Source organism: Thamnophis sirtalis, unplaced genomic scaffold, assembly GCF_051295495.1.
Source record: "Thamnophis sirtalis isolate CommonGarterSnake01/CBP01778 unplaced genomic scaffold, rThaSir2_p1.2 scaffold_9, whole genome shotgun sequence".
NCBI classification, from domain to species: domain Eukaryota; kingdom Metazoa; phylum Chordata; class Lepidosauria; order Squamata; family Natricidae; genus Thamnophis; species Thamnophis sirtalis.
Genome location: NW_028261389.1, coordinates 80,717,954 through 80,731,875, shown reverse-complemented (window position 1 = coordinate 80,731,875; position 13,922 = coordinate 80,717,954). Strand labels below are relative to the sequence as shown.

At 45.7% G+C, this 13,922-nt stretch overlaps 1 protein-coding gene across 3 annotated transcripts in view; it reads right to left on the bottom strand.

Annotated features, from left to right (window-relative positions):
• Positions 1–13,246, bottom strand: part of OPTN (optineurin) — a 26,783-nt gene extending 13,537 nt beyond the window's left edge. Inside the window, exons 1-7 of one of the 3 annotated variants that reach the window (XM_087722392.1) lie at positions 13,015–13,246; positions 6,861–7,052; positions 5,916–6,118; positions 4,942–5,109; positions 3,187–3,266; positions 1,611–1,757; positions 1–45 (exon numbers count right to left, since the gene is read on the bottom strand). The exon at positions 1–45 is cut by the window's left edge and continues 40 nt beyond it. In XM_087722392.1, coding sequence (XP_087578518.1) covers positions 1–45; positions 1,611–1,757; positions 3,187–3,266; positions 4,942–5,109; positions 5,916–6,118; positions 6,861–7,026 — 809 coding nt within the window. In that variant the 5' untranslated portion in view covers positions 7,027–7,052; positions 13,015–13,246. The remainder of the gene's footprint in view (positions 46–1,610; positions 1,758–3,186; positions 3,267–4,941; positions 5,110–5,915; positions 6,119–6,860; positions 7,053–13,014) is intronic. The other 2 variants (XM_087722391.1, XM_087722393.1) reach the window with 2 other exon arrangements.
• Positions 13,247–13,922: the final 676 nt, after the last annotated feature.

The following is a 13,922-nucleotide window of genomic DNA, read 5'->3' as shown; positions in this document are numbered from 1 at the left end:
GTTTGAGTGCCTTTGTCGACTGTCTTCCTTTTCAAACTCAACAGCCTGTGAAAAGCAAGGATTCCTGTGAAACATTGCTCTAAGAACAGTGTTTCTCAACCTTGGCAACTTGAAGATGTCCGGACTTCAACTCCCAGAATTCCCCAGCCAGCGAATGCTGGCTGGGGAACTCTGGGAGTTGAAGTCCGGACATCTTCAAGTTGACAAGGTTGAGAAACACTGTCCTAACCACTGCTGGGGAATTCTGGGAGTTGAAATCCGGACATCTTCAAGTTGCTAAGGTTGAGAAACACTGCTCTAGAACCTCTTATCGAAGCACACTTAGCTGGAATAATTTTTGGGACAATTTGAAGGACGTTCAAAGAAAGCGGTGCGCACGGAAAACAGCTGTACAAGCGTATCCATTTCGAACCTGCTTTGCAAGCAGACAAGGTATTGTCACAACAAGATTTGTTTGGCGTTTAATGGGGGGGGGGGATAATATATATTTTATCCTTTGCTTCTGTTTTTTAAAATTCACATTTTTTCCCCCAATGTTTTTGTTTAGTTCTGTTTTATCGCTCCTTTAATTTATTCTCGTTTCGTATTTTAACCTCGCGAAATAAAATAAAATAAAGATTTTTTTTAAAAAAAGGATTTGCGGGACGAGCTTGTTTAACTCAAGTTGCAGCTTAAATCGCTGAGAGCCATGTCATAAACCTCTTATATTACGGTCCTAGAGAGGGACGCGGGGGGCTCAGTGGCTAAAGACGCTGAGCTTGTCGATCAGAAAGGTCGGCAGTTCGGCGGTTCGAATCCCCGGCGCCGCCTAACAGAGTGAGTTCCTGTTACTTTTCCCAGCTTCTGCCAACCTAGCAGTTCGAAATCAGGTAAAAAATGCAAGGAGAAAAATAGGAGCCACCTTTGGTGGGAAGGGAACAGCGTTTCCGTGCGGCTCCGGGAATTGAGTCACGCTGGCCACATGACCACGGAGACATCTTCGGACAGCGCTGGCTCTTCGGCTTTGAAACGGAGATGAGCACCGCCCCCCTAGAGTCGGGAACGACTAGCACATGTGCGAGGGGAACTTTTACCTTAAGTGCCCAAGAAGACACTTTTTGGAGGGATGCTTAAGAGCCCTACTGGTCTCATCTGAGCACTTTGGGAGGCCTTAACCCCTTTTTACAAAGCCTGGGAGTATCTGAAATAGGTGCCACCTTTCCTATGTGCGTGAGGAGGAAGACCTTCCAGCCGTTGAAAATGGGTCAACTCTATGGTTTGGCTCTTATTCGACAGGAAAGGCTACGAGAACCATTGTCAGCGCTTCCTGTGGAGAAGGCCAATGGGACGGCTGACCATCGGTGGCCCTTCCGCCTACTTCCTCCAAGCTTAACACGCTTCCTTGGGTGGCTTTCTTCCCATCTGTCCCACCACAACTTTGTGGCCCTCCCTACTCCATCTCCCATGTTTTGGGTGCTGACCGGCTGGAGAACACCAAACCTTGTTTGGGGCAAGGATGCCGAGATACTACAGAGTTACACGCGGAAGGCGAGAGAGCCGTTCCTGGGGAAAGGGGTAGAGGTTTAAAGCTGGCTAGCAAAGATGTCGGATACAAGGAGAAGAATACAGACTGTTGGCATTTCTCCTTCAGTTCCTGCATTTTGCACTCCAGGGCTTCCCTCTTCTGGGTCTCCGTCCGGAGGGAGTGTAGAAGTTGGCTGACGGTTAATTCTTCTTTCTCCAAGCATTTCCTGGCTTCGTCCGCAGATTTAGTCCGGCTTCAACAAGAAGAGAAAAGACACATGCGGGGTGAAATGATGGACACTCCTTTTTTTTCTAAGTTAAGGAAAGTAGAAATCCTGATTCGGTTATGGGTTCTGACCGAGGCTTCCCCAGCAGCACGAAGCCGAGTCCTCGTCCCGATAAAACCCCTTTTATTTAATTTACAGTGAATTCTGCCCCTTCACATCCAGCAAAGTCTTTCGAGGGAGGATTTACGGTCACAGACCTTATCTGGCTTGGAGAGCTGCCAGGCCGAGATCTGCAGAACTTGGCAAGAAGCCTGGGAGAGCCACGAACCAATGAATTGAACTAATGGTCTCCTGCAAACTCCACTCCCCTTTCGCTCCTCTTTTATTCCCTCTGGGAGGGGCCATTCACTGTCCACCTGTGGCTTTACTCCCAAGTCGACCCCTGTTCTTTAGCTCTTCCCTTTGTCTGGCAGCTCTGTGCATGCACACACTGGGAACAGGCTCCAGCTGTTCCTCTGCCTCAATGATGTCCGACTCCGAAGGCAGCTGATAACTGTCAGACGGCCCTGGCCCCCTCTCTGCCTCCAACACAGAGCCCTCATCAGAGCCTCCCACAGACTCCAGGACTGGCCCGTGTTCCTCCCCAACCCTCCTCACTGTCCGAATCTACTGCCAGCTCCACTGGCCACTGGCGGGCCACAATATTATGGAGCTTAACCAACATCTGGCGCCGAATAAGTGAATTTGTGACTGAATGCGGACTTCAATCTAAATCTACCCATCAAGTAGACCACACCAGGAGATCAATTCCACCACAAGGCTAAGGCTACTTTTACTACTACTACTACTACTACTACTACTACTACTACTACTACTACTACTACTACTAGAATCTTGTTAAGTTGCTTGCACTGTACCTCCCCCACACTTCTTATACTCATGTGAATTAGGGAAGGGTCTGTCTTCAGCCTCCTCCAGATACAGATAATCCTCGACTTGCAATAGTTCATTTAGTGACTGTCCAAAGTTACAACAGCACACATGAAAAGGGACTTACGACCATTATTTCACACCTACAATCATGTCAGCATCCCCCACTGGCCAAGGATCAAAATTCAGACGCTTAGCAACAGATTCATATTCATGACGGTCGCAGCGTCCCCGGAGTCATCCTTTTGTGACCTTCTGACGGACGAAGTCAAGGGGGGGGGAGGCCTGATTCGCTTAACAACCGGGCTACTAACTTCTCAACTGCAGGGATTCGCTTAACGACGGTGGCAAGAAGAGTCGTAAAACTTACTAAACCAATGTCTCACTCAGCAACGAAAATTTTGGACTCAGTTACGGGGCTACCTGTATACGTAGAATATTCTCCTTTTCCCCAGCTGTCGGCCCACCTGGAAAAGGATGTCAGGACAGAGGCAGATGTTGGACGGAGTCAAGAAAATATACTCACAGGTAAAGGGCTGCGTTCCCATTTATTCTTTTCACATCTGCATCTTGGTGTTCTTTCAAAGATCCCTCTGCTTCTCCTTCCTGTAGCAAAACAACCAATGGCCTTTGTCACTTCCATCGACGGGCTTCCCGGCTCCAAATAAACACACTTTATGTATTTACACTACCATATTTTTCCTTCCCCCCCCCCTTGTTAGCAATGTTTTATTGGCCACACACATATCTTTATCTTAATTCAAACATATAAACTTTATTTCTCCAAACCAATAGCAATAGCAGTAGACTTATATACCGCTTCATAGGCCTTTCAGGCCTCTCTAAGCGGTTTACAGAGAGTCAGCATAACAACAATCCGGGTCCTCATTTCACCCACCTCGGAAGGATGGAAGGCTGAGTCAACCCTGAGCCGGTGAGATTTGAACCGCTGAACTGCTGATCTAGCAGTAGCCTGCAGTGCTGCATTTTAACCACTGCGCCACCTTGGCTCCAACAATGATACAGTAAACTTTTTTTATGTCAATACATTTCTTGTTTCAAAAGTTTTATTTCTTTTAAGGCAAACCTTTCCTCATTCCTCAATCAGTAAGACAGCGAAGTACAATTTCTTGTATATCAAAATAATTCTAGTTTACCACCAAATTCTTGCCTAGCCTAATATATACCCCTCCCTCCCTCCACCCTCTCCCCCAACCCCCCTCCACCCCCCCAACACACTTTATGTATTTACACTACTGTATTTTCCCAAGGTTTTGAAGAGCCAAATTAAAACAAAAAGGGTTTTGCAATCTGCAAACCTTCCAAAAAGGGGTGTTTTTTTTAAAAAAGGGCATGAATAGCATTTAGGAGGCTTGTAGAGTGCTCCTGAGGGGCGGGGGGCAAACTGAGTAAAAAAGGCCCGTTTATTGCTCATTTTAGCCCTCCCCAGCCCCCTGAGGCTATGGGTAATCCTCCCCTTACAGCTAAAGCGAAATTTAAGAGAGATATCTGTTAAGTGTCCCGTTTTACGATCCTTTTTTGCCACCGCTGTTAAGCGAACCCCTCCCGTTGTTAATTACATTAGTATTGCGTTTCCCCGAAAACAAGACAGGGTCTTATTTTCTTTTGACCCCTGAAATAAGCAAAATTGGCCTTATTTTTGGGGAGGTCTTATTATTTTGGGGGTGCAGGAGGCGGTGAGCCTCACGGCTGCTGCTGTGTTGCAACATTTTCAGGGAGGGCTTATTTTAGCGCATGCGCTCAAACGCCCGATTGGGTTTGTTATCGGGGAGGTCTTAATTTCGGGGAAACGGGGTAATTACCTTAATACTTCATGTATTGCACTATTATATTAATAATCAGCCATGTTTCCCCCCAAAATAAGACTGGATCTTATATTAATTTTTGGCTCCAAAAGACGCATTAGATCTTATTTTCCAAGTAGGTCTTATTTTGGGGGGAAACACGGTAGTAACACAGTTGTTAAATGGATCGAGGTTTCCCGTTGACTAGGCCCGTCAGAAGGTCGCCAAAGGGGATCAACTCTGCATTGGCAACAGGAAGGGTGTCCGGCCACTAAACATCCAGCTCCATTTAATGGCCCAGACACCCCCCCCCCCCGGCAAGGGATTATTACGGGGTCGTTAAATGATGATGGTTTTTGAGTTCCTAAAGCCCATTAAGCAAACAGGTTTGGGGTTTTGAAGATCTATAGGTAAGATGGAGGAAACTCCCCGCCAGTGACCGGATCCTTCTAAAGAGGATCGGAAGCCCCGCTTACATGCATTCGGATCTCGACGAAGGAGTCTTCGGCCACGGCCGAGTTGAGCTTCAGCTGCAGCTCCGAAATGATGGCCACCAGATCGGCCTTTTCGGCCTGGAGTTTGGCCACCTGGGCCTTCAGTTGCTCCACCTCCTGAGTCATCTCCTTCCTCGAAATGGGGCCGTCCTAGGGGAAGAAACCCAGGTGTGACTCGCCTTCCAGAGCAGCCGAGATCTTACGGGCCGAACACCGGAAAGGTTCCAACCGCCGTACGGCAATAAATATAGAAAATCCTCGACTTACAACAGCTCATTTAGTGCAAAGTTACAACGGCACTGAAAAAGAGGTACTTAGGACCATTTTTCACACCCCATTTCCCCCCAAAATAAGCCCTCCCCGGATAATAACCCCAGTTGGGGCGTTTGAGCGCATGCGCTAAAATAAGCCCTCCCCGAAACTATTGCCACACAGCCGCAGCCATGAGGTGACCACGGTCACCGCCTCCTGCACCTCAAAAATAATAAGACCTCCCCGAAAATGCCAAGGACTTATTTTTTTTGGGGGGGTGGTGGTCAAAAGAAAATAAGACTCTGTCCTATTTTGGGGGAAATACGGTAGTTCCGGCCTTTGTAGCATTCCTGTGATCGAAATTCAGATGCTTCGGCAACTGGTTCATACATATGACGGTCGTAGCGCCCCGGGGTCCCCTTTGGAGACATTCTGACAAGCAAAGACTAGGGGGAGGAAGCCAAATTCACTTAACAACCGCTTAACTTATCTGCTGCCGCGATTCGCTTAATAACGGAGCAAGAAAAGTCGTCAAACGGGGTTAAAACTCAACCAATTTCTCACTTAGCGCCATCAATTGTGGTGGTAAGTCAAGGAGTACCTGTAAACGATTTTTTTTTTCCTGGCTGGTTTTCCAATTTGGGAGCCCCCCCCCTCTTCCTCCTCGACCCCCGGCAAGTCTAAATCTTGATTTTTTCACTTACCGTGATGTTTCTTTCTCCTTTCTCTTCCAGACTTTGGAGCTTCTGGTGGAGACTTTCGTTCTCCAGACACTTGGCTGCCAAACACTGCCGGGCGTCCTTGAACATTGATTCGTAGAATTCCCGCTCTTCCTTCAACTTCTCCTTCCAAGCAGACAGTTCCTCAAAACGATCCTTCATGGCTTGGTTGCGTTGCCTCATGGCTTCTGGTTGACCCCCCCAAGAAATACCCAGTTAGCTTGTCAGCACGACCCGTTCCCTAAAACACGGAACGTGTGTGTGTGTGTGGGTGTTTCAGGGAAATACTCTGGGGAGGGGGGGGGGAGGCCTTGACCATCTACCAATATTGCAAAAAATACCGTATTTTTCAGAGTATAAAAGGCTCCGAAGTATAAGACGCACCTCGCTTTTGGGGAGGAAAACAAGACCAAAAAAATAAATAAAATTCTGCCTCTGCCTCCCAGCAACCTGGAACTGAGGGGAAATTTCACGACGGTGGGAACAATGAATCAGTGGAACCGCTTGCCACCAGAAGTTGTGGAGGCCCCATCACTCTAAAAGGATGCAAGAAGCATGCTGGAAAATGAATTTCCGGATTCTGACGTGCTGCAGTGGCCGGCTAGTCATGCTCACCCTGCAAAACGGAAGGCCAGCTCTCTCCCAATTTTGCGGCACTGTTCATGCACCCGGAGGCCAACTGATCAGCGCATGCGCATCCATGCCGGAAACCCAGAAGAGGAACGGTGCTGCACGGGCCAGGCGACATGGCTCCGTGTGCCACTTTGGGCATGCGCGCCACAGGTTCCCCATCACGGGTCCAGGGCATCTTATGCCTGAGTGTTTGGTAGCGATTCTTACTACAGGGTGAGGAGACCCAGAGACAGGGTCCTTCTCTGTGGAAGAGATCGGAGAAGGGCCTGCCGGCCATGTTCGGGGTCGAACGTTCACCTTTAAGCTCGTTGTTCTCCGTGATGAGTTCTTTCATCTGTTGAACCATCTCCTCCACGCTGGAGGTGCTGGGGGTGGGGGGCGTCAGGCTGGGGTGCCCATTCGCCACTCCGGCCTTCTCTGACTGCCCGTTTTCCAGAGGGGCGTTCGAGGGCTTCTTCAACATGGCTCCTGCAGCTTCCTTCTTTTTTTCTTTTTGAAATAAAAAGGAACGGAGAAGTAAGTACTTTTAAAAAAAAAAAAAATTCAAGACCCTAATCTAGAACAGAAAGAGCCGAGGTGGCGCAGTGGTTAGAGTGCAGCACCGCGGGGCTACTTCAGCTGACTGCTAGGATGCAGTTCGGCGGTTCAAATCTCACCAGGCTCAAGGTTGACTCAGCCTTCCGTCCTTCCGAGGTGGGTAAAATGAGGACCCAGATTGTTGGGGGCAAGAGGCTGACTCTGTGAACCACTTAGAGAGGGCCGGAAAGGCCTGTGAAGCGGTATATAAGTCCTATTGCTATTCCTCCCTCCATTCCTTCCTTCCTTCTTTCACTCCATCCCTTCCTTCGTTCCTTGCTCCTTCTCTTATTCTCATTCTTCTTGCTGGTGGCACATTGGTTAGAGTGCAGCATTGCAGGCTAACTCTGCTCACTTCCAACAGTTCAGGGCAAGAGGCTGACTCTGTAAACAGCTTAAAGAGGCCTATAAAGCACTGTGAAGCAGTATATAAGTGCTATTCCTTCCTTCCTTCCTTCCTTCCTTCCTTCCTTCCTTCCTTCCTCTCTTAATCTCTTTCCTGGTGGTGCAGTGGTTATAAGGTAAGGTAACTCTGCCCACTGCCAGCAGCTCGATCCTGACCAAGGTTGACTCAGCCTTCCGTCCTTCCGAGGTGGGTAAAACGAGGACCCAGATTGTTGGGGGCAAGAGGCTGACTCTGTAAACCGCTTAGAGAGGGCTGTAAAAGCACTGTGAAGCGGTATATAAGTTTAAATGCTAGTGCTAAGTTCTCTCTGTCTATCATCCATTCATTCATTCTCGTATCATCCATCCATCCATCCATCCATCCATATCTCTTGAGTTGTGGTAGTGCAGTGGTTAGAACACGATATTGCAGGCTGATTCAGCTCACTTCTAGCAGTTCGATCCTGACTGGCTCAAGGTTGACTCAGCCTTCCATCCTTCCGAGGTGGGTAAAATGAGGACCCAGATTGTTGGGGGCAAGAAGCTGACTCTGCAAACCGCTTAGAGAGGGCTGTGAAGCAGTATATAAGTGCTATTCCTTCCTTCCTTCCTTCCTTCCTTCCTTCCTTCCTTCCTTCCTTCCTTCCTTCCTTCCTTCCTTCCTTCCTCTCTTAATCTCTTTCCTGGTGGTGCAGTGGTTAGAAGCTAGTAAGGCAAGATAACTCTGCCCACTGCCAGCAGCTCGATCCTGACCAGCTCAAGGTTGACTCAGCCTTCCGAGGGGGTCAAATGAGGACCCAGATTGTTGGGGGCAAGAGGCTGACTCTGCAAACTGCTTAGAGAGGGCTGTAAAAGCACTGGGAAGCGGTATATAATTCTAAGTGCCATTCCTTTTGCTATAGAACAGTCTTGGCAATTTTAAAACGTGTGGACTGAAACTCCCAGAATTCTACACTGGGAAAATGTCCCACTGGGATTATTATTATTATTATTTTTAAAAAGGAGGGTTAGAATTGGATAGGCCAGTTTTTTTAAACTTGGCAATTTTAAAAATTCTCCACTGGGGAATTGTGGGAGTTGAAGTTTACACCTTTTAAAATTGTCAAGTTTGATAAATGCATCTAGACTATCCAATTTTAACCTTTCTACACTTTTTTTTTAATTTTAAAAAATGCTGTTTCCCATCTACAACTTCCCGTCTAACTTAAGTTACGGAATTTGCTATCCAAGTCCTAAATATGGTTTAATCCGCTAAGCTTCTGAGGTCACCATAATTATACAAGTGCTTCCCCTGGCTAATCTAAGTTATGCGCAGCTATTTCCAAAAGAGCGGATCCTTAGAATCATATTCACATAATTATATGTTTATGAAAATATCATCAGAAATCTGTCTGTTTCAGACAACTTATAAATAGCAATATGTTTTGTAACCAGAATCCAGAATCTTTGCATCCACATTAAACAACCAATATTGGTCTATAATTCTTTCTCTGAATTTTCCTCTGATTTTGGCCTGGTAGTATAAGCCTCACAGAATGAAAAAGGCATTTTTTTTAGTAAGAATAAATAACCCATTAATGACTTCTGCTAATAAATCTATAAGGGTTTTACATTCAATGGGGATTTTAGGGCAGGAACTTTCCTTCATTTTATAGATCCGTTGATTTCTTGTTATTAGCTACAGATATGCCAAATTGCTTTTATGCATTATACTTGAGAATTTTCTTCCCCACAAATCGGTTATTCAGTTTGCAGTCCAATCTGATTTATATACAGTATTTGAGAATAAAAACAAAAACCTGGTGATTTTAATAGACTCTCTCTCTGAATAAAATGACAATATATGAGTTTTTGGATTGGATTCCAGAAATATGATTCAGATGTTTGGGATTGTTGCAGCGAAAAGGCGAGGAGATTTCCAGTTTTCATACGAAATTGACAATATTTTTCTTCTGTGCATTAAAAAAAGTACTTACAGTATTCATAATACAGTTGCCCCATTTCCCCTTAGCTTTACATTCATGCTTTATAAGATTCCTCCACATGATTTCTGACAAATAACAGCAATAGATATTTAACATTTTTTCCCCATATGTATAAAACTAAAATTGACAGGTTTCTTCCTAGCTATAGAAAACATACATCTTACAATAGTCCCAAAGAGTTAAAAGTTTAACTGAGTTTGCATCATATATTTTTCTTTAAAAAATATATTTATCAAATTTATTGGCCACCCATACAGGGTATGTATAAATAACTTTTTAATAAAGCATTCCAAAGTCATCTAAAATTAGTATGGTTCGTTTTAAAGCTCCATACAGAATATTGGAACATATCTTTATTTATTTTTCCAGCCAACATCAAATATCTATCAGGTTCCGGAATATATATATGCTTTGAATGTATCCCAATTTTATAAGACTTTTTTTTTTAAAGGGCCTTTCTGTTTAGCCGGAAGTTCTTAACAACATTAAATTCTCCTGCATTCATTACTTGTAATTTCAATTTAAAAACTTGGAAAAACACCTATTTCAGGATTGTTCTTTGTGGAAACTCAGAAATGAATTGGAATGATACTAGAATTGGCTGTATTAATAATAAAAAAATCATTAAATGCCCTTTGTGATCAAAAGATGTTATAATTTATGGATCCCAACAAGAAAGTAAGTACTTTCTTGTTCACTGTCACTATAACTAGTCATTATCAAAGCACGTTCATTATAGTAGGCCTATTAAACAAAATAATGCCTCTAAGCCTTTTACAGGTTCTATTAATATACGGTACACTTTGTAGTTCCGTAAAAAACACTTTTTATTTGGTAAAACATGATTCGTGGAGCAAAATTAAAACAGACTGTAGTGGGTTTAACTCAACATTTCCCCTCTCAATGGCCTTAATATTTCCCCAAATTATCTTCAAAAACCTGAAGTCACAATTTTTCTTCAAGACAAAATCTCAAATCATATATATGAGCCTTCTATGCTATTTCCAACAATTAAGCAGTTCCAGAAAGACGGGAAAATGGGTCCAATTTTTTTTAAAAATGCAACAAAACCTCAAATGTGTAGCCAAATTAATAATAAACACTTTTCAACTGTTTTTTCTAACTGTAAGCAAAAGGAAAATAATGTTTCATGTAACTGCGGATGGGAACTCAAGATGCCTTCTTCCCAATTTCAAGGAATAAGAAATCTTGTGCTCATTATTAAAACAAATTTCTCAGTAGACCAAAAGGTTTTCTCTCTGCCAACATTTTGGGTTTTGGCAAATGTTTTTGTGCAAAATAACAGGTTTTGGCCAGGACTGATTACCCTGTTAAAGTCTTCACCTTTCTCAACAGACAGTTTTGTTTTCAAACTTGGCAGTTTGAAGTCGATTTCAACTCCCAGAAGTCCTCGGCCGGCATGCTGGGGAATTCTGGGTGCTGAAGTCCACACAGCTTTCCCCAAGGATTCTGGGAGTTGAAGTCCACGCCTCTTCAAGTTTCCCAAGTTTGAAAAAAGCTGCTTTAACAATAAGAACGCACTTGTATACTGTTGCTCTTTTTTCTTTTTTTTTCCTTTTTCCTTTTATTTTCCTTTTTTTTTCAATTTTAGTGTAAAATACAAATTGAATAGATTAATGCAGTGTTTCTCAACCTTGGCAACTTGAAGATGCCTGGACTTCAACTCCCAGAATTCCCCAGCCAGCATTCACGTATGAACAATTCAGTGTCTAGGACAGTGTTTCTCAACCTTGGCAACTTGAAGATGTCCGGACTTCAACTCCCAGAATTCCCCAGCCAGCATTCACGTATGAACAATTCAGTGTCTAGGACAGTGTTTCTCAACCTTGGCAACTTGAAGATGTCCGGACTTCAACTCCCAGAATTCCCCAGCCAGCATTCGCTGGCTGGGGAATTCTGGGAGTTGAAGTCCAGACATCTTCAAGTTGCCAAGGTTGAGAAACACTGGATTAATGAATAGTAGAAATACACCGAAGTGAGGAGTAGAGGGAAAGAAGAGGGAGGAGTAGAGAGGGAGTGAGAGGGGAATGTAAGGAGGGTGAGATGGAGGGAAGGGGAGAAAGGAATGTCTGAGGGGGAGGGGAAGTAGGGGAATGCTGGAGGGGAGAAATGAAAGTTGGAGGGGGAGAAGAAAGGGTGTATGGAGGATTGAAGTGCTATGTTGGTTTTCCATGGTGGGGAAGATGAGTTGTGTTTATTGCTTTTTTTAAATGCACAGTATATAAGTGATTGTATAAAATGAAAATGAAATAAAACAGTTTTCAACAAAAACAACAAAAAAAAAACGCTGCTTTGCACTGGCTGGTGAACTGCAAAAAAACCTACTGAGATTATAAAAAGATTTTAAAGAGTTTTATTGTATTTGGAATCGCTCTTTCCTTGGGCCTCTGGAATTGCAAACTGAAAATCACAGGAGCAGAAAGATGGCTGGGAATAGCAATAGCAGTAGACTTATATACCGCTTCATAGGGCTTTCAGCCCTCTCTAAGCGGTTTACAGAGTCAGCATATTGCCCCCAACAACAATCCGGGTCCTCATTTCACCCACCTCGGAAGGATGGAAGGCTGAGTCAACCCTGAGCCGGTGAGATTTGAACCGCTGACCTGCTGATCTAGCAGTAGCCTGCAGTGCTGCATTTAACCACTGCGCCACCTTGGCTCTTCCTGCAGTTTACCTGCTCCTACTTATAGGAAAGTGGGTGGGTTTTCCCATGGTTTGGGGTGCAAATTTCCCCCAAAGTAATGAGTCCCTTTTTCCTGCTTGGATAACACCTGTTGTCATTTCAGGAAACCATGCTCCAAATCTTGCCTCCAGAAGTTGTGGGTGCCCCATCACTGGAGGTTTTTAAGAAAAGACTGGACAAAATAGCATAAGGTCTCCTGCTTGAGCAAGGGGTTGGACTAGAAGACCTCCTGAGGTCCCTTCCAACTCTTGTTCTGTTTAAGTAGATATTGATTTTTTGTGGCAGCAAGGCTTCCAGGAAAGACCTCTCACCGTAACTGAATCTCGGTAATCCTCAACTTACAACCACAATTGGGCCCAACGTTTCTGTTGTTAAGTGAGTTTTGCCCCATTTTATGACCTTTCCTGCCACCATTGTTAAGCGAATCACCGCAGTTGATAAATTAGTTAAGTGAATCGGGCTTTCCCATTGACACTGTTTGTCAGAAGGGGGAACGGTGCAAAGGTCCTAAGTGTGAAAAAAACAGTCCTAAGTCACATTTTTCAGCCCCGTTGCAACTGCGAACGGTCACTAAACGAACCGTTGTCCAGAATTGACCCGGGTTGCCTTAAATCTTGGAGAAATCCAAGCTCACCTTTGCGGGGGCCCAACCGATGACGCCGCAAAGCAACCCCGTTGCAAGTCGAGGACCAGCCCCTGCATGCAAAGGCCAGAGGGGCGTTGCAAGGGCGGCATCCTGGCAGGGCTGGGCGCATCTCCTGGCTTGGATGGGGCCAGGCCCTCCTTCCCCAACCTTCCTTACCTTTGCAAAAGGCGGCTGGGAGCAGCAACAGGGCGCAAAGGAGACGCCGCCTAGTTGCCCATCCAGGCGGGCAGGCGTTCCGCGTCGGGCTTCTCCTGGGCTGCGGCTCCGAGGTGAGGGTCCCCCCCGGCTCAGTGGCTGGGCTCCCCCCGCTGCAGGGCTTCCCCGCTCTGGGGCTGTGGGGCAAAGCGCGGAGGGCGCGCAGGCGGTGCGTAAAAGCGCAAGAGGGGCGCGGAGGAGGCGGTGGCGGGGAGGCCGGGCGGGGAGTGCTGGGCCCGCTGGGTGCTGGCTCCGGTCAGGTGACGGCAGGAAGAGCCTCCGCCCCGGCTTTTCCGGGGAGTTGACTCCCTCCGCGGCCGCGGCGAGAAGCGAGGACGCGCCTTTGGGAAGCTGCCAGGCGGCTCCGGTCCTTTCCCTTCTTTCTCTTTCCTCCTTTCTTTCCTCCTTTCCCCTCTTTCTCTTTCTCTTTTCTCCCCTTCCCTCCTTTCTCTTTCTTCCTCCTTTCTTTCCTCCTTTCCCCTCTTTCTCTTTTCTCCTTTCTTTCCCTCCTTTCTCTTTCTTCCTCCTTTCTTTCCCTTTCCCCTCTTTCTCTTTTCTCCTTTCTTTCCCTCTTTCCCCGTTTCTTTCTCTTTCCCCTCTTTCTCTTTCTTCCTCCTTTCTTTCCCTCTTTCTTTCCCTTTCCCCACTTTCTCTTTTCTCCTTTCCCTCCTTTCTCTTTCTTTCCTCCTTTCTTTCCCTTTCCCCTCTTTCTCTTTTCTCCTTTCTTTCCCCTCTTTCTCTTTCTTCCTCCTTTCTTTCCCTCTTTCCCTCTTTCTTTCCCTTTCCCCTATTTCTCTTTTCTCCTTTCCCTCCTTTTTCTTTCCTCCTTTCCCTTTCCCCTCTTTCTCTTTTCTCCTTTCTTTCCCTCC